The sequence below is a fragment of the Prenolepis imparis genome, unplaced genomic scaffold (genome assembly GCF_030444845.1).
Source record: "Prenolepis imparis isolate NDT839.2.m4 unplaced genomic scaffold, iyPreImpa1.0 SCAF_2, whole genome shotgun sequence".
Taxonomy (NCBI): domain Eukaryota; kingdom Metazoa; phylum Arthropoda; class Insecta; order Hymenoptera; family Formicidae; genus Prenolepis; species Prenolepis imparis.
This window is the reverse complement of record NW_028141160.1, coordinates 18,653,740-18,674,639: the sequence shown is the minus strand read 5'-3', so window position 1 is coordinate 18,674,639 and position 20,900 is coordinate 18,653,740. Positions and strand designations below refer to the sequence as shown.

The following is a 20,900-nucleotide window of genomic DNA, read 5'->3' as shown; positions in this document are numbered from 1 at the left end:
TTTGTCGACTTGATATTTAAAACTCCAATAATCATGATTCAATTCTTCTTTAATTTTTATACGTTAAGTTACGATAATTTTTTAATTCATAATTCCTCATAATTCCTCTATGAAATAATCCTTAAGATCGTACAATTTGACAAAGTAAAGAAGATAAATTTATTCTATTGAAAGATTATTGAAATTATAAGATTATTTGAACAGAATGCTAAGTTTTACTGTTATTTTTTATTTATTATAAATATAATTATTTAACACATTCGTTGAAATGATTTTTTAAAGATTGTTCGACGAAACAAACGTATAATTTTGATTATCACGCGGATATTCTAATTACACTATCATCGAAGCTGAATAATGATGTTTATTTCAGAAGTTGCATCCGCTTACCAAGCGTCTCTTTTGGTGGTGGAGGGTTCGCAACTGGCTGGATTAGTACACTCAAACATCGCCTCTTTGGCGGCTGCTTGTCTGGACAGTTCGTGCCCATTGTTGGCTTACACAAGCACATCTGGTGAATTAAACCTAAAGGTCTATCTTACCGATGGAAATCATCATCCAGTGACTAGAGATTTGGTACACGTTGGCGCACAAGTTGCTAGAGCTGGAGCATTTCTTCATGGCCGAGGATTATTACATAGGTAAATTATTATCCATTGCATTAAGCATTTTATTAAAATTTATTAATAATTAATGATAAATTATTTATTGGCCATAAGTTATTACGAGCCATTATTAATATATACGATTCAAGAATAATTCAAGAGACTGATCTTTTCTCAAACTTGAAATAAAATTATGATAATTTTTCTAACATTTAAAATATTTAGTATTTAATTTAATTTTAATATTTGAACCATAAATTTTTCAGACACAATTATATTTATCGAAATTAAATGACAGATGATTGCATTGTTAAAGAAAATACATTTGAAAATTAAGCTTGCTAAATATATAATAAAATAGAGATTATTGTTACGGCCATAATCGTTATGAAAGCTCATTATTCCTAACGGTGTGCAGAGCTCGTCTATCACGGTTATCGTCGAGACATGTCAACGCGATCGTTTCCATCTTAGGATCGATAATTCGTTTCCAGGGATATCGCTGCCAGAAATTGTCTGATCGAACCGTGCAGCCTTCGCGTGAGATTGGCTGACGCTGCCCTGGCTCGAGATCTCTTCCCACAGGACTACCATTGTCTAGGTGATAACGAGAACCGACCTATACGCTGGATGGCTTTGGAGAGTCTCCAGCGCAATGAGTACAGCACGGCAACTGACGTGGTACGTACGATCCCAATTTATGCCAGATTGAACCGCTGTATTATTGTCTTTTTCGCGGTGCGCAACACATTGACACGAATTAATTAAATAAGTATATAAATATATATTTCTGCTCATATAATTGACAAATAATAAGATTCTTTAACAAAATATATTCCAAGTTGAGAATTGAATTTATTACGATTTTACATATGTATATTATCAATTCACTCTGTTTTAAAATTTAAATAACAGAAAAATTAAAAAGATGATTTTATTATTTTATTATTTAGACAATTATAAAATTAGTTATGTATAATCATCACTAGCGGATCCTGAAATCGATAATAGGGGGAAGGGTGTAGATAGTGAAGGGGGAAGATAGTGAAAATATTTTCGCAAATCGGATTACAATTATTTCTTTTAATTTAAAGGGAGGAGTTAACCTTAAACCACCCCCCAGGATCCGGCAGGGTGTATAATTATATATTTATCCTATATATTTAATCCTATTTATCCTATAGGCTATAGGCATTTAATTTTATTACGCACTATTTCCTTTCTTTTCAAATAGTTCTTCGGTATGTTTCAATGGTTCTAATTTTATTACGCAATATATATTTCCTTTTCTTTCAAGTGGTCCTTTGGAGTTTTCCTATGGGAGCTTGCGACACTGAGTCAACAACCGTACTTAGAAGTCGACCCATTCGAAATGATGGCATGTCTTCGAGACGGTTATCGGCTGGCTCAACCGCGACCTTGTCCTGATGAGCTTTTTGCCTGTATGGAAGCTTGCTGGCTTGGTTCAGCAAGAGATAGGCCGACTATGCCTCAGTTGCTTGCATACCTGCAAGACTTTCACGACGCTTTAGGTGGATTCATCTAAAGCGTTCGTCCGCGTATGACTTATCGACAGCGTGTAGTCTATCGGTTCAGATTTACGCTACTGTGCACACACGGCCGATTAAATAATTCGTTTGAATCGCATCGGTGCGATTGAGAGTCGCCAGATAAGTGAAGTGATGGCTATAGCGATCCGAATAGCCGTAACGCCGAAAGTATGTCCACTAAGTTTGTAATCAAATTGAAGGTCTGAAGAGAGAATAGAATCAAATTCGAGGAATTGAACGTCACTACCCATTTGCGACATACTGCTCTTAACGATAAGAATATTGATATACAGGTATTTATACTATTATTAATTCTGTTTATCAGCTGATCAGCAATCAAAATAGAATATTATCGGCATCTAATCGGCGAGAGAACTCGCGAAAGAAGATTAATACAATCGGCACGGATATATCCGTCCATAGTAATTAGAATGTGCGTACTTTGTGTCTCCTATTTGGATTATTCATACGCAAAACGCGTTATGTTTCGAAAGAGTTATTATTAAATGATAATGACTAAAACATTTTTTTTTCTTTTACGATGAAGAAATTTTGGTCGCGTAAAACAAATTTTATTGCTAGTTTAATCAGATTAAATGCGCGAATATGAGATCGTTAAATATATTTTTCATTTAATTAAGGTACATATTTTATATCTCCTCTGTCTCGCCATTTTATCTTATAATTAATATATCTGTTATATGAATTATATAAAACTCTCCACATACACACAATGCATACACGGCAGTTCATAAAATAGCTTGTCAAGAGAAATTGAAAATTCTTTCTACAATAATATTCTCCCTGGTAATCTTATTTCATTTGGTTAAATTTATTCGAATGTATCTTGCAAAGATCGTTACAGTTTGCAGACGCGGTCTTTTGCTTTAATCATGAAAATGTGCAGTCTCTCCGCGTACAGAAGGTACGCCTGCGGCGTCGCAATTCTTTATCCTTTTGATGCAGTTGTAACGCGGGATTCAGGCGACTGTGTGAATGAAAATGTCGCTCCTTCAAACCGTATTCATTAGCGTTTGTAAATACATGGCCGTCTTAACGCGTACATACCACGAATCACTTAATTCTCATGGCGAAAGCCATGCATTCAATTCCAATGAGAAAGCTCGCTGGCTCTTTTTGAGCGTATTGCTCAAGAATGCGAAAATGAAATAACGCAAAATAGCATTCAGGCAGAACAGAGTAAATTTGTAGAATGTAGTTGCGAGAAATGCATTGCAAGTATACGCTTTTATTCGTATAATATATAAATATATTTACGAAATATGAATTATATATTAATTATGAATTATACATGTCGAAACAAGAAAGTAAAACGTATCGATAAATTTTCTTGAAGCAAATTGCTACGAAGAATCGTGTTTCTTATTAAAAATCGAGTTTTATATTAAAAAAAAAAAAAAAGATAAAATATATCAAAATTGAAATTAATGAAAAATACTAAATTCTAATATTTAGCGATGGTGGATATAATTTTTGCACTCCTTGAAAAAGAGAATATGACAATATTAATAAGTATTAATAAAATTACATAACGCTACACGATACACACACATACGTGTATACATATACGCATTCGTTGCATAAGACGGCTGTAAACGCGCAAAATCGATTAATTAGGTCGGTGCATTTCATTCATTCCGCTTTACAGGAGTTTGCGCCACCATCGTCGAGAGTCCGTACGTTGTCAAACCGCGCAAGTTTTACGCTATGAAAATGCCTCGAGGCGTTTGAACCTAACGTAAGCCATAACGTACCGAAAGGCGACTCGACCACGTCGCTCGATCATTATTCATTATCAATCATGATTGCGAAACGTCGAATAATCATGACCGGAACGTAAATGGTGAGAGCAAAGATAAAACTCTGATCAATCCCATTGTTGTCATGACCTTCAAAGATGAATACGCTGTGGTTGCGTAAATGGGCGGTCGAACTCTTCTATATACGTACTTTGTAAATAGGCATACTCTCTTAGTACACTACGAAAAATACTATTTCGAATTCCTGTTGTCGACTCGCGTCGACATTGAGCACAAATCTCGCAAGAACGATGCCCGATGTCACGTTTCGGGAAAATGGTCACGCGTACGAAATTTCGACGTTAGAACTTCTCGATGTTAACTTGCGATTTTTTCTGTTGACTCAGAGTTCTGTCGACGTGTTAAATAATCGAACAATAATAATAGGATCAAAAAAGCAAAAATATATATGTAACAAGAGTTTTTAACATGCTCTGCAGGATTTAATTATTGAGGGAAATATCTAGATTCATCTAGAATATTTTTGTGCATTTTATTATTTTTATTTTTTTACGTGCAAATATACAAATAACTTTTCACAATAGATATTGAGATCAAAGTTAAATGTATTTATTTTACTGGCATTATTTCTAAATGTTGTTTGGTATGCAAAACATACTTTTACATTCTTATATCGTATCGCTAAATGGACCAAGAAATCATGCTGCATCGATGACAGATTGATGTTTAACATTTCCTCGCTATTTGAAATTTTGCCGTGTTATTTTATTGTTTGTTGTAAATAAAATTACCGCAGATGGAACACAAACACGGTGAAAGGTTTCGCCATGACATTTCCATCATACATAGAAAGACATTACTAAAGGAAATAAAGTTAGAGCTTGCTGGCTAGCTACTTATGGCTTGAAATATATAATTATCAGGCATCATCTGTTATAAAAAAATAAGAATTTATATTAATAAGAATTTATATTAATAATTTAACTTTACTTTAATAATTTTTTTATTTTTTCACACATATATACCTATACATTATATATATACACTTTAGAGTGGTTATATTCTAAATATTATGTTCTATAAAATAGACTTCCTAAAATATTATACATTCATTAAGGCGAATAAGGATATAAGAGTAATGTTGACATACCAAAGCGAATTAAGTACATAATCGTATTAGTTTAATTGCGATTATTGCATACCTTTTCTGTTGTAAGCGCAATTGCGCAAGTGACAGTAAAGTTGGTAGGACATACAAACGAAACGAGGGACAAGAAAGCACATTTATCGATGCATTAAATACGCGATTGATATGACATAAAATTAAACTACAGCCAAGAGAGAAATATTGCAGAGCACATATATTCTAGATTCATTGTATTTCCTTTTAATGACAGATTTGTCACGTACGCGAAAATACGATTCGATGCTCTAAGTTAAATTATCAATCTCTATTGATGTAGATTATTGATCATTACATTTTTACTTTTAGCATTATATGTATTTTCGTTATTTTATCTAAAAAATCTTCGTTTTCTCTCTCTCTCTCTCTATATAAGTAAACTCAAAAATGAACTACGTATCCTAAATCTTATCAATCGTTTACATTCTTCGAATTTAATTCTCATTAAGAGGAAAGATAATGGACATCAATGTACGCACGATTAACCATTTTCCCAAGACAATCATCTGCATTTAACAACACTTGATTTTTTCGTCGCATCTCTTATGCGAGCAACAGGTGCAAATCGAACGAAGATCGCATTTGCGGCGCGAGGCAAATGTAAGGGCACTTTTAAATGTACTCGATGTGTTAAATGTCGCATGCGTTCCTGTCACCACGGCCACAAAACTTTATCGCACACTCGTCTTTTACTCGTCGTTCCCTTTTTCGTCCCTTTTTCGTCCCTTTTCCCCCCTCCCCCCTTTCTCCCCGTCTCTATCGACTTATCGCGCAAACGTTACGAGAATGACTCTCTCCTCGTATTACTGCCAGGTGCACTAATCTATTAAATAATTATATCGATATCGCTATTTAATAATTATCTCGCTCGCTACTATTTATTGCAACGCTCTAAAGTTGTGCGTTTAACGAAAAATCGTCGGATTCTATGATGTATCTTCGTATCTCGTGAGTGTTTTTGGAATGGAGGAACAGGGTAGGCTGTAACTGCACACTTTTTCGCTATCGCTGTATAATCGGAAGCTGCTGGTTTCCGCGCGCGAACGTATACTGTGTATATCTCACTCTACTCTCCCAATTACTTTTCCTTCTCTTCTCCTCCTAAAAAAAGGACGGAGATCCCGGTGATGTTGGCGAATCCCCGGTCATTTCCGCTTCGAATATCAACCAACCCTTTGCCCTCATAAATAAGAACCCCTCTTCGGACGACAGTTCCAGTCATTGTAAATATCTCTAGCGAATAATAACAGCGGTGCGCCGAGAGTTGATTTGTGCAGATTCTATTATTTCCTACGACGATTTACGGCATTATTTTTCAACGGAAAGTGAAATATACGTGTTAAAAAAATATTGACCCTCCATGATGTTTCATGTTTTCCCTTTTCGTTTCTTTTCGCTCCCTGATGGTAGCTGGAGTCGAAAATATTCGGACCAAACAAAAAAAAAAAAAAAATAGAATATATCATCAGTCACTGACTATAATTTACCTCAATTACATAAAAAAATTATATAATTATAATTTTTTAAAATTTATAATCAATATAGTACAAGGAAAATATGGCTATCTTTATGTGACAAAATAATTAAAAAATTTTTACTCTCTTTTAATGTACATATATTTATTTTAAAACTTTTTTTATTCTACATATATAGTCTGTATAATAAAGTTAGTGAGGCTGAATGTTTAAAATGCCATATTTTCAGAGTATTATTTTAATATAAAAAAAAAAAAAATAGAAAAAGGGCGCGTCGCGCTTTACGTTCCGCGAGGTGCAACATAACGCAAGGGTACCAGTATAGAACGGGGCAACGTGCGAGAGAGAAGAGAGGTAGGAGACCCTTTCTAAAATCGCGGGTGCTAACCGCAGGCGGATGGAGGGCCCGGTAAGCGCGGTCGGAGCGGGGCACGCACTATTTCTTAATCCAGACGAGAAAGAGAGAAAGAGTGAGAAGAGCGGGGAGGTCCGATCAGCCGACCAACGAAAATGAAAGTGACGGAGAAAGTCGGGGTATTGTTACGAAGAGCGTAAAGCCCGCGGAGTGGCGAGGTTATGCCTCGGCTCACAAATCGCCGGGGATCTCGATCCGCGTGGATTCTCGTCTCGCACACGACGGCAAACCGGTTTACGTTAGTAGAGATGGACTCTTAAAATTTTTCCTGCCGAAAAATCGAGGGAAAATAATTCGTCGCCGTTTTGAATTTAAATCTTTATAAATTTTGATATTGAATCCCTTATATTTTTCATCTTCTTACGATTCCGCATTTTTATTTAAAAAATCCCATTGGTTTAAAAAAAATATATATCATTAACGAGCACCTTCTAGTTTGACTACAAGAGGAGTTTTATAGCGAAAAGAAAATAAAAAGAAAAAATCTTGTTTAGCAAAATATCAGCTAGTGCTCTTTAGTGTTAAAATATTCTATTCTTCTTAAATATATGCAATACGCGATCCGTTCTTGTTTTGCGGACAAATAAAATGGTGTGACTTTACGTAAATCCATGACAATCCATGAAAAAAAAACTGACATGATTATTTTCTACCGTACTTCTTTGTAGGGACGTGTCGGTGGAAGCTCGTTCAGAATTTCTGGGTTATCACGTCGGTTATTTGTTCAACATTATTTATCGCGAGCAAACACTTAAAGGGCCTTCTCGGTTACACAATTTTCGAGAGTAGGAGTGTTCCACGCATGACGCGTATATATGAAGTATATATTCACCGTGCTTTCTCTCTGACAAAACAGAGACAAACACCCGTTCGGTTGCATTAACGTCACGATATATATTTCAAATGTAACATTCAAGTTACACATGATCGAAACCTTTGACAACCGGCAATTCTTGTCGCACGTTGGCGGTATATTAGCGCGATGCTAATAGGAATATAATTATAATTGTTCAACGCGCGCGCGCGTGAAAACATAACAATCACTTTGGTCTCGTTAAATTTAATAATACGTCGCGATATTACAAAAAACGCGCAAACAATAGCGTAACATGCAAATTACGTTCGATTTTGCATTTTGCGAAATAGATGTTTTTGTCACAAGAAAATGATTCATAAAGAAATAATAGAAACATGATATAATACACAGAGAATAAAAGTTAAAAACTTGTTGCACAACAAACATGTTTCAATTCTAACATGTAGTAATAATAGAAATAACATCTAATAATAGAAATAACATCTTGTTATTTTTATTATTAGATGTTATTTCTATTATTACTACATGTGTAATTATAATATAGCATTAAAATATTAAAGCATGTTTTTTTTGGAATAATCTGCGATTATTCAAAATCAACAATGTAGATCGGACGAAATTTTTAGGAGATGGGATGTTACACCCGAAATTGCTTTACGAATATTCGGTAGGGTGAAAGGCCGAGCGACGTTCCCCACTCTCCTTACGCCATCATGGATCATTGGTGGCATTACGATATCACAAAACTTTCTCTCTGTCTTAATAAATATTGACAATAGATATTGACTTGTAATGTCGTAATAATTAGCAAGTGATAGAAACTATTATTCCCTCAAATCGGTTTGTTAATCCAAAGCTTATATAAAATGTTTGAACGTAATACTGACGTCTTTGAATTATTATGGAATAATAATTAAATGTCAAAATTTGTGAACTAAAACAAAAATTATATGCTCACGATCAGATATAAAATGTCAGATTACCTGCAAGTTGTAGAGTTGGTTATATTTTAGTTTTATACAAATTATATATTTGATATAACAAGATCAATTTTTAATAATGCCAATAATCGTATCGATCCGCAACTTAAACTTGCGTGTTTTTAATATTTTTTTTGTATGTAATTTTAAATTAATTTTTTTGGTTTAGAAATATTCTTTAGAAATTGTACACAGAATTTTCATACATATTGACTGACAAGATAAATTCACAGAGATTGTAGAATTATATATTAAAATTATGCGTTACACAACAGAGACAAACGCATTATTCCCATCAACGAGAACGGATTGTTACACTCTGACGATCGCGGGCGACACAATTGTTACGAAGAAAATTAATTTTAAACACAAAAAGGAAAAAAAACAAAAATTACCGACGCTTCACTACACGTAATATATAGCTATACATCGCACTGACATAAGAGACGCCAACGAAAGTGCGGCGTTACATAATTCGAGCACGGGACACTCGTCCTCGCGTCCGGTTGGTAGGAAACAAACGTTAAACATTTAGTGGGGATGAAAAGATGGCAGTCGGACAAGAAACTAATTACATTACTTTGTCGTAACGAAGGAAATGTTTTCACACAGTCGGTCTTTTGTATCTCTCAAATAGAAATCGATTCTCGGGTTTCTTGCAACATCTCGGTTTCATGTATTAAATATCTTAAATACAACAAATCATTATAAATTAGGATTTTCTCGAGGTATTAGAAGATATCAGCTTTTGTCACATTAATAGAAAAAGGAGGTTTCGGAGACAGTTCTTTTTTAATTTAAAATATAAAAGTATAACTTAATCGAATTACAATCAAATTTAATCTGAAAATACTTGTACAGTTTATTTAAGTATTACAAGATGTAAAAGAGATTAAATATTTTTTTAGTACACAAATATTGATTATTATGTATATTATATAACTTAAAAAAAATTATCAGATATTTCAATGATAAAATTATTTTACGAGATCCTTTAACGCTTGGAGTCTAAAGCGGCAGCTTTACAATTAGTTCTAAACTAACGTTATATTACTGCACTGTAACATTTGCGAGGATAGGCGGAAAATCACGAGCGCTTTTGTTGGAAAATATCGTACGTTTAGCGGCTTGGATTCATTTCATGGATAACGCGCCGATCGCTGTGATGCAACTTTTTACCGCTTGTCTTCATCTTAAATAGCAATTACCATGCTTTCCAGTTAGACTAGGTAAAACAATCGGGCCTCGGACAGCTACATAAACCGTCGTGCGATCCAACCGGTCTTTCATCCGAGTCGGAAAAACTGGTTCCCCCCGGCACGGAGAACTGGCGATCCGAATCGCGAACAAACAGGCCAAAGACACACGCGTTTATCGGCATCGATACGGTGCCATTGAAGATAAAATTGAAATCAATGAATCGTGAGAGTATGTGTACGGCATAAGAATACAATGCTATAAAGTACGCTTATATATATATATGTATATAATATAATATCGCATATAATGCATTTATAATAGAAAATCATCGATATCTAGAAAAATTATATTTTCTTCGATTGAGAAAGAGAGTGAAATATTTTAAATTATTAAATATAGCAAAAGATATTTAAAAAAGAATTATTTTAGAAGAAAAATAATTATGCAACTCTAGTGCCTGAAGAGCAAATGATTAAATTAGAAAATACACGCTTGAAATAAATGGATACTATTTTTCAAGATGAAGTAAAAGAAAGAAATTGCATCTATAAATCTAGAAGTTATCTCCTCGATGACAAGAAGACAGGTACAAGTTTATTGACAGTGAAAGCAGTTATGAAACAGCATGGACCGAAGAAGTTGTTCTTTCTGCGTGATAAAGGAAGAACATTTAGAGCGATTGAAAAAGTTAATCGTAAGGAGACTCGGGCAAGTAGTCGCGATCGAGCAAGCGGTCGGTCGGGTTAGTGAAACACTTGGAAAGGCAGCTCAAGGCTCAGCTAGCCTTGGACGCATTAGATTGCCTAATATTCAGGCTCCGAGCAATACTATGTATCGCCGTCATGGGGCAAAAATACGCGTGAAACCGCGCGTTAGAAACACACGACTTTATTATCAACGCGCGTGATTAGGCCGAAAAGGATCGGCGAAAATTTATGCGGCTTTTGCTGTCGCAATGCGAGGCCGAAGAAGCGTTAAACTATCAGCTGATCGTGCTAAACTTTAAATTGACGCGATAAAAAAAATTATCGTGAAAGTTTCATCATTTTAAAAATAATATAAATCTTAAGAGTTTGAATCTATCTCTGTGTAAAGATGACAAATTAAATCCTTTTCAGTGTGTCTTTAGAATTATTCTCTTGACATTAAAGATTCATAATTCCAAGTAAAGAAAAATATAGTTCGAATACATCTCCATCTTAAATATGGAAATTTTTTTCAGATTCTTTTTATGCGAATCTACTTTTTTACTTTCATAATATCATTAATTATTTATAGATATATTCAACAATTTTTTATACAATCTTCATTATGACAAGCGATAAATACTGGACCCAATCGACTATCAGCACTTTTTTTTAAACGTTCTGATATTCCTTGTCTGCACCCTTGACTCCGGGTGGTATTCTGTAGATTTTCGGACAAGAGGGGGATATTTCATCCCCTATGCGTATCCGGGAAATTGTTAAAGAGGGTTGTTGTTAAACCATTACGATTTTGTTTGCGGACGTCACATTGACAGAATCAATTGACAGCTACCTTATCGTGCGGACGTATCTTTCCGATGGCTTTTATTGATATATTTCCATTATTTGTTCTGTGTTATCAATTATTTATTAAAGTTACTTATTAAGTTTTATTAAGTTCTTTATCGAGTTATCAAAGTCGGCCCGCGGAATGTAACAATATACATATACAATAATTATAATTATTATAAATCTATATATATATAACGCGATATTTTCATCGTGGATTCGTATATAAAAAGAATTGCGACCTGCAATTATGCAGGTCGCAATTAATAACATTGCAGACCTCGCAATTAATAAATGCAGACCTCGCAATTGATAAATCATCCTATATAACGTTATAGATAAATTTCAAATTTTGTTACAAATTATGATGTATTTCTTTTGCAACAAACAATTTTAGAATTTTGTATATTTTTAATTTTAATAAATATAATATAAACCGTGAAATCATATAATGAAACGAAACTTTATGTATAGAGATCTATTAATCTGACAATCTTGTGACACTGAAATGGATATTATAGCAAAAATTTCGGCCCTAATTGATATCTAAACTGGTCGGTAACTAAAACGAATATATACATATATATACATTTATCTAACAACCATCAAACAGAGTAGTAAAAACAGGAAATTCCGCCGGAGAACCGACAAGTATATAGTTACGATTATATCGAAGTGTCTTGCGTTTGTATCGCGCTCGTAGAGTATCATCGAAACCACATTATGCGTTTTCAAAAGGTACGCAAAGAGAGTGAAATACGCAGATACACGTGTGTGTACGTTCGCGCTCGCGTGTCGAGTTATGACATAACGACGTAATGCATGCGTTTAAAGGAGACCATCGCAGAGAGAGAAAGAGAAAGACGCGAGTCGTCTTATGGGGGAAAGCACTGCTCACTTTCACCGTCTTCGCAGGCTTTTACATTGTAACACACGCGTGTGCACCACGCAGATCTCCGTAGGTAGGCAGATAGGTACACAACTCTTTCGCGCGAGAGAGGCCCCCCCGTTTAATATAATACCCAGACGAGAGCTCTCTCGCAACGCGAGGACCTGCATCGAACTTACGTAACCCGCGTCGGAAGATACTTTGTCCTCAAAGTTTTTCACAGCCGCGCACAGCTCACACAGCTGAGAGCAGTGAGAACATTTCATGTAAAAAAATGAACGCGAGGACAGCTATATATATCGTTGGACATCTTTCAGACATCTTTCTCTTTCATTAAAAGCCTTATTGTTAGACATGAAGATATTCATTAATATCGTCATTAATTATTGTAGCAGAAAGAAGATGTTTCATATTGAAATTAATTAATATAAATATAAATTTTATATAATATTTTGTCATTATTTTTTGTTTAAAATCTCAGAAAAATATAATTATATATATCATAATTATATATAATTATATTTATAAAGATTGTCTGTTTTCATTTCTCTAGACAATAATTTCTCCGAGCAATAATATGTTCTAATGTTATATGGTTCATATTAATATATGTTATATATATTATTATATAAGATGTTTTTTTGTAATCAATAAGAAGTAACGACGAATATTAATTATTTGGATTAATCTTTATCTCTCTCAAGACAAGTGTAATGTAAATATAAATCATATATAAATCATAGAAAGTCTAATGACTTTTCTAAATAGCGCAATATTCGGTCAGTCAGTCTTTTCGAATTAAGCCAGATATCGAAACATCTTGATCATTTATACTTCTGACTCGATGTTGGCAACATAATTGCCGGATTAGTCACACTCAACTTAACAAATAGACAAAAATAGAGCGGGATAAATTTGCTTACGTGTAATTGTAAGATTTATTACTTCTTGCGTATAAGTATTATTTCATTTTTCTATATATTATATAACCGGCAGATATTTGATATCATATATATTCTTGAGCAACGTGATTCACAGCTATTACGCTTCCTTTTCAGTCATATAAGATTCTTAACAAATGCAAATATGATTTTAATGGGGAATAACGAAAAGTTATTTTTACTATTTTACTAAATTATAAATTTTATATATATGTTATAAATCTAATTTAAATTTTTAATATTCTAAAACATTTGTTATTAAATATTAAAAAGTTATGACAATTTTTTTCCGTAAAAATATTGGTTCTATGTAAATTCATATTATAGAATCGAAGATAAAAATGATAATTAGGAGAGAAAGAGAAAGACAGAGATCCAATCCTCTCTCTTTATATATATTTCAATATAATCAAAACATTTTTTCTTTCTAAAAAATAAAATTTTTTATATCTAATACTTATATTAGACGAATTTGTTTACGTTATATTTCCTCAATCATTAAACCATAATGATGGTTTTACATTTTCTAATTTGAACGATTTGATTATTTTTCTAAACGCATCAGGTTTGACTTTTTTTGATTTCTTTCTATCATTTTCTCTTCATTCGAGACCAAACGTTGAGTAAAAGTACGCGACCTAACAGTACGCTCCTTCATAAGGTACCGTGTATCCTCGGTGCGATACGTAAAGTAAGGCGGGCACTTTCGAATTGCATAATCGCGGCCCGCCTTCATTCGGTTATGTCAGAAGAAAGCTGCCGAGAGAGCCTGTCTGGGAAACGTAGGTACGGTTGTAGGTAGATAAGTATACAAAACCACACTTCCACACGTACACGCGTACATTTATAACGCGCGCACGATCTCTGCGTCTGCTTCTCTTTAAACGTTATAAATAAACGCGCGCCAGTTTCTTAGCTGCCACTCGAACGCCCTATTCATCGAAAGGCGAGGGCACGGTTGCCTCCCTTCCTCTCTCCCCTTTCTTCACGCAAATACAATACAATTGTACATCTCAGGATTTGTATGGAACGGGTCTTTAACAAAAGAAACTTTCCTGGAACTTCGTAAATATTTCCTAAATTCAGTAGTATACATTTGTAAAATATTTTAGGTCACATAACATTATATCCATTATTTGATTCATATTTTATTCATTATAAAAATGTCTAAGTGCTTGACTCGTGAATTTTTATATTAATTTTATTAATAATATTTTATTGCGCGATTAACTTTTTTACTTGATTTTCGAGAATTTTGTGATCGCGCTTTTATTAATTGTTTTAATATGAAGAACGATTATTCATCGATAAATTCACTAGTATCTTCATTAAATAAGTGAAACAAATATTATATTTATGCAAAATTCCATTCACATCGAAAGATAAAAAATTATGGTTCAACATGAATCACGATTCCCAAAACGATCCATATTGATGTAATGCTGTCAGAAAAGAAGATGGGTTTTTTGTACTTGGGTCTTTCTTTAAACTATTATACTAGCAAGAAAAAGGAAAAAGGTATGCTTCGGAACTTTTCTTTGCAAAACTATTTTTCACAATAGAACAGAAATGCAATGGGATACAATGTCAACGCCACGCGCTTCATCTTATTTACATTTACAACAGAAATTGCAATTTATTTATGCAGCCTTTTTCGCCGATTTCTTTGCGCGGATACGCGTATTTTCTTTTTATTTTGATCACGCTGTCCCTTATATTATGTACAGATAATAAGAAGTTTTCCGCTTTTCTTACCTAGTATCCTTTATATTTGACATTTTCGTAAGCTTATTTTTAAATAATGGTAAATTACCACTGACCACGGTACTCATTATTATCTTTGAAGTAACAACAAGACCCACCATAGTCGCATACATCATATGGACATCAAATGTAAAGAATTCGACTTTAGCCTTTTATAGTATGGTATTGTGCAAAAATGTCATTAATTTTCATCGAAATCTCTATGAAACAGAAGAAAAATGATCTGATTTTTGGGTACGTAAAATTGATTCTTAAGAAAAGAGGGTTTTCGTCTAAAATGTTACCGTTAAGTTGTTACTAAGGGTTATATAAGTTGGCTTTAAGTTTTCAGTAAATCATTTTTTTATATAGCGCTACATGAGAATTCTTTTTTTTTTTAAATTTTTACACACAGCTATTATTTAAACTATTATATTATAAATAATTTTGTCTATTTTTTCTTTAAGAATACAGAATGAATATTTTGTAAGTAATAGAATCATTTGTCGTATATTTTCTTATCTTAATTTATAGCAAGACATATCTCTTCACATAAGCATTTGTGAGTTAATATTTGAATAACTGATTTGCTTCATTATATCCTTTTACGAAGTATATCATATTTTTTTACATTGATAAATCTGCGACTTCAGACATTGACAACCTCATATTTCTACTTTGACTAAAGTAGACGATCTTATAAAGAATTATTTCTCGTAATATTCTCTCTCATCAAATACTCTAATTATTTTATTTGCAATAAAAAATCCAACGATGTATGAAATGCGTTGAATTTGATTGATGCAAATAGGGTGCTACAAAAATAGAAAAAAATAGCATATCACAAAGTAGAAAAACAGCATGCTAAATAAAAAAAATAGGATACTCTATAAAATAGAAAAAAAATATTTTACACGAAATGATGATTGGCCGTAAGATTATAACGCAACATATTATCTTTTACGTTAATTACTGTCATTTACGGGTTAACGTGTGCACGTGCAACATGATAAAGGCGTGAAACTAGTAAAATGTAGTAAAATGTTGCCTTATCACTAATAGCATGGCCATAGAGTAATAGTGAGACGCCGTTTATGGCGCGAGACTATTCCTTATCGACGTTAGTTTTTTATCACTTACTGCCGAAGTTAAGTTTATCACTTAATGCCGAAGTTCTTAATCACGTTTTGTTAAAATTGCAGTAAGAATTGCCGCTCGCTCTTTTCTAACTTTTAGAGAAACATTGCGCAACGAACGCTCGCTGTAGAATTGCAAAGTATTACATAAGCGAGCTTTATCAGTACAATTGGAACATAAATCTATACGTATGTGTAGATAATTAAATTACTTTTACTTCGACTTTATAATTAATATTTATAATTAATATAATTAAAATTTAAACATTTTCGTACTTAAATTATACTTCAAAATATAAAGAATCATTATAAAATCAGTTTCAATATATTCCATAACATTACTTCAAGTAATCTTTATGCATAGTATAATATTTTTGATATTTAGCTCTTCCTAAAAAAAGATCCAATTTTCTTATGAATATATAAAATAAATGGCTTTTTTATCGGCGTATTAATATAATCTGTAAATTAACATATCTTTTTGTTATATTCATAGAGAAAAAGTGAAGTAGCTTTAACATAATTATATACGTACAAATGTGCATAACTTTGCAATATTATATATGGAAATGTCTTAACCGTCGCATTGTTGCACAAATGCGTTACAGTTTGCGGCTTATGTAAAATGCAATTGTATGCATGACGAAGCAATCGTAAAATACCGCACATTTTTAGAAAGCGCTTAAAGTTATTGCATGCGAAGTATATCTAGCATACCGATATTGCTCATGTCATAAGGAGGAGGTCATCATAGAGATAGCGTAAAAGTAACATTGTGAATCTTATCGCTGCTGTTAAATTTCTGAGCTACAATTTGCATAAAATAGAACGGCCGTGAATTTTGCGCACGTGTAGCTTATAAAATTAAACGACAGCTTATTTCTATTTTTTTTATCGGCAAATTCTATTTTCTTATTCTTTATTTTTTCTCTTCAATTTTGCTTCTGCTCGAGTGTTGCAATGTAGTATCCTTGAACTCTCGCACATGTAGGTTGTTTACATATAGGTTGAAGTGCGTCCGGAATATTCATTTAATCTATTTTTAGAGATTCGAAATAATTACGTACAGTTTGCACAGATATATATAAAATTAAAAATTAAATATTATTATTAAGTTGTGCGTTGAATCTTAAAAATATATTGTTTAATATATATTGTGAATATAATTTTGCGAAAAGTTGACGCATTTAGATTCACATCTTTGAAGTTCAGTTTAACTACACAGTTGAAAAATTTGTGTTAAATTTAACAAATATCACTTGTCCCAAACGGTCCACAGAAATTTTTGTGTTAATTTAACATAATACGGATATGTTAAATGGTGACACGAATATTGTGTTAATTTTAACATAAAATAAATGCAAACTTCAAATAAACTTAAAATAAATTTTGTGTAAAATTAACATAGTTTTAATGTAAAAATTAACTTAAAAAATTGTTAATTTTACATTTTATCACCCCCACTTATATTATAAAGTAAAATTAACATTTTTTTTCTGTAAATTTTAACAGATAAATCTTGTCACTAATAATACGGAACATATTTATTGTGTAAAATTAAAAATAGATATACATTGTGTTATTTTTACACTTTTTTTTAGTTGTTTTAATAATTTAACATTTGAGTCCAATTAACATAACAGCAATATGTTAAATTAACACATGAATGTGTTAAATATTTAACACAAAAATTTTAACGGGGACCGTTTTTAACAAGAAAACACAAATTTTCCAACTGTGTATAAAATGTCCTACTTTTTTCGACAATAGATAGAATTTGGAGGTAGAATTTCTTTCTTAAGGTAGCAAAAAACGCTTTCTCTCGGTTCTTTCTAACGTGGGATATCCTTTGTTGACGACCGTGATGATGAAAATGATTATTTTATGACAACGAAACGCTATTTCACGATCGTACCGGCTGCGAGATCACGCGTCGCTTGATTACGAGAACATTGGCAGCGCGATGGTCTATAGGTGCGTGCATTATGCGTAACCATGTATGAGCGTGCTCACGATTGTCACGGAAATAGGTCGTCGAGCTGCCACGACTGAGATCGTGTATGTATATGTACGTTGTATACGAGGGGAAAAAAAGAAAGAATTATACTGTGTTTGCTTTCCTTCTCTTCAACTGGGCCAGATATTTGGTTGCTTTGCTCGCTCGCGGACGTTTTAATGACCGCCTAGAAATATTTCGTCAGTAAAGCCAGGGGGATTTACTTTATAATACTTAATCTTAAAATTATCATGCATGAATCATCCAAATATGATGTATAGAATGAACAGGTTTATCTAATTCATAAACCACCCAATGCAAGTCGAATCTCGAAGGTATTCACGGTTTTTGAGAGAAATTTAATGCGGGGGAGATTTTGATTTTTGCTTCAAAATCAGAGTTGTGATAAATATAATTACATCTGCATCCTATATAATCGCCACATAAATTTAATGTCGCGAAATGAAGTCTTCCAATATATTAAAGAGTTGTTTACATATTTCTCCAAATGATCACATTAAAAAATAATCATACGCGTCTTTGTTATTTATGATAAACATAATTTAAAAAAAGAATATAGTAAATCTATCAACAAAAAAATATAATTCAGTTAATATTACGCATATTTATTATTGTAAGTGCGATAATATTTTAGACAGACAAAAGAGAAATTTTTTTCGTGAAAAAGAGAAATAATATAATTCACAACAGAAACTCACGACTCTCGAAATCTGAATTAATATTTAATTTTTACTATATTCTCAAATTAACTCGTGCGCCTATGTCGCCGCCCTCGTATTCGTTAAAAGCGACGACTGCGACAATAAAAGTACGTGAGACTATCGTACTTCTAAAGTAGGTCAGAGTGCGATGTCGAAAAAATCGTGGATGAAATGGGTCAGCGCCGGAAACGATGTCGAAACGAATCGCGCGTCTAGCCGCGCTTTCTTCATGACCTTCCTTCCTGCCTATAAATACGCGTACGTGCGTGCCTTGTATACACGCAAACAGAAGCAAACAGGCGAGTGAGTGCGAGCTTACGGGCATGAAGCGTTTCTACAACCACGGCCCGGGAAAATAGGTCGGCGACAAATATGATAGTTACGTACTTTCGACTGCTGTGATTCTCGCAAACCTCTGCGTCGTGAAGAAACTATAATCTATTTAAAATTTAAAGGACATTTTATTTCACAATGTTCGCGGAGAGTTTTGATAAAATTAGCATTTCTATTGAAATTAATGTCTCTTTAATTAGTAATACTTTAATGCTATCTTTTATGAAGTCCTTGATACTTATTGATGACTCTTTATTTTATTATGATCAATTAATCTGATGATGAATGAATTTATGGAAATCGATCGCTAATAATTGAAAATTATTATTATTCAATGTATGATATAGGATATATTTATATTAGAAGATTTATGACATTAGGCTCTTTTTGATTTCTAGGAGGAGTGCGCAAAGAAATTTTGTAGCATGTTCCGTGAATGAGCTTAGCTTAATATTCACGGATGTAAATGTAGAAGTGTCTCTCTCTGTGGCTACTTAGAAAGTCGTTAACGCCTTTTAAAGTTCCACAGACGATTTTTAACGACAGGGAGCGACGATATTGTTTCACCCGCGATACGCAACGAATATCGTTACACAACGCTCGGGTGATATTATTAGTGACCCGTCTGGATGATTGCTCGGCAGCTGCCTCTGCCAAACGGTCAAATGGTCTAGGCGCTTTCTTCCCGACCTTCCTCATCTATAAATAAGCGTGTGAGCTTACGCGAGTGCGTTTACGCAATTGTACGACGAGAAATAGGTCAGGCTAACGAGAGCGCGATCTTATTTCGTTTTTCTCTTCATCCCATTTTTTGTTTTGATGCGAAGACTAGCACTTTTCGTTAAACCGGACTTTCTACACGGACGCGGGAAAGCAATTTTAAACTCGTTAGATTAGATCAAGAATTTACGTTCCGCCCCCCCTATCTTTTCATATCTATCTTTACATATCTAGATACTTGACACATATTTTATTTTGTACTATATACAAAATCATTGATATTTATCTTACTGGTTTTTTAAAATAAAATAATTATTTTCGTTCTCTTTCCCTTTAAAGAAGAGATTCAGGTCCGCGACAAATTGTAAATGTTGATAATAATTACACAGTGTTTATTGCTAGAGAAAAATACTTTTGTTTTATATCTGTGAGTATGAAATTTCGATTAAAAAAAAATAGATCGATGAATATCTATGGATGTCGCGATGGAATTGAAATCGCAGCGTGCTTTCTTCTTGGCCTTCCATCTTCCTTGACTTCTACTTCGTTTGTCTTCGTCGTTTCTATAAATAGCAGCTTGCACGCGCTTACGCTTGTGCACGCCGACTGCGTGAACCGAGGGACACGCGTATTCACGCACTGTGCGCGGTTGCGACAGTCCGCCTGATTACGACAGGGCCGTACGTACAATATCTAGTGGGAGGATACATCTCTTCCTGCCTTTCGTTGCCCTTTCGTGATCTTTTCTACCTGTCTTTTGCCGATCTCGAGATCGTAGCAGCTATAAAATAAATCTTAATAATAAAAAAAAGTGCTCCCGCTTTTTTAGTATGTACGTTTCTTCATCTTTGTTAATGCGGGGGCGAAATAAGTTTCCCA

The 20,900-nt window shown here is 33.5% G+C and overlaps 1 protein-coding gene and 1 long non-coding RNA gene across 2 annotated transcripts in view; one reads left to right on the top strand and one right to left on the bottom strand.

Annotated features, from left to right (window-relative positions):
* The window catches only part of LOC145932514 (tyrosine-protein kinase Dnt), a 79,039-nt gene extending 72,386 nt beyond the window's left edge, over positions 1-6,653 (top strand). Inside the window, exons 7-9 of the mRNA XM_083031503.1 lie at positions 374-641; positions 1,100-1,286; positions 1,903-6,653. Coding sequence (XP_082887629.1) covers positions 374-641; positions 1,100-1,286; positions 1,903-2,151 — 704 coding nt within the window. The 3' untranslated portion in view covers positions 2,152-6,653. The remainder of the gene's footprint in view (positions 1-373; positions 642-1,099; positions 1,287-1,902) is intronic.
* LOC145932522 (uncharacterized) overlaps positions 1-20,900 on the bottom strand; it is a 147,668-nt gene that overhangs the window by 85,858 nt on the left and 40,910 nt on the right. The gene's annotated exons all lie outside the window — the stretch shown is intronic.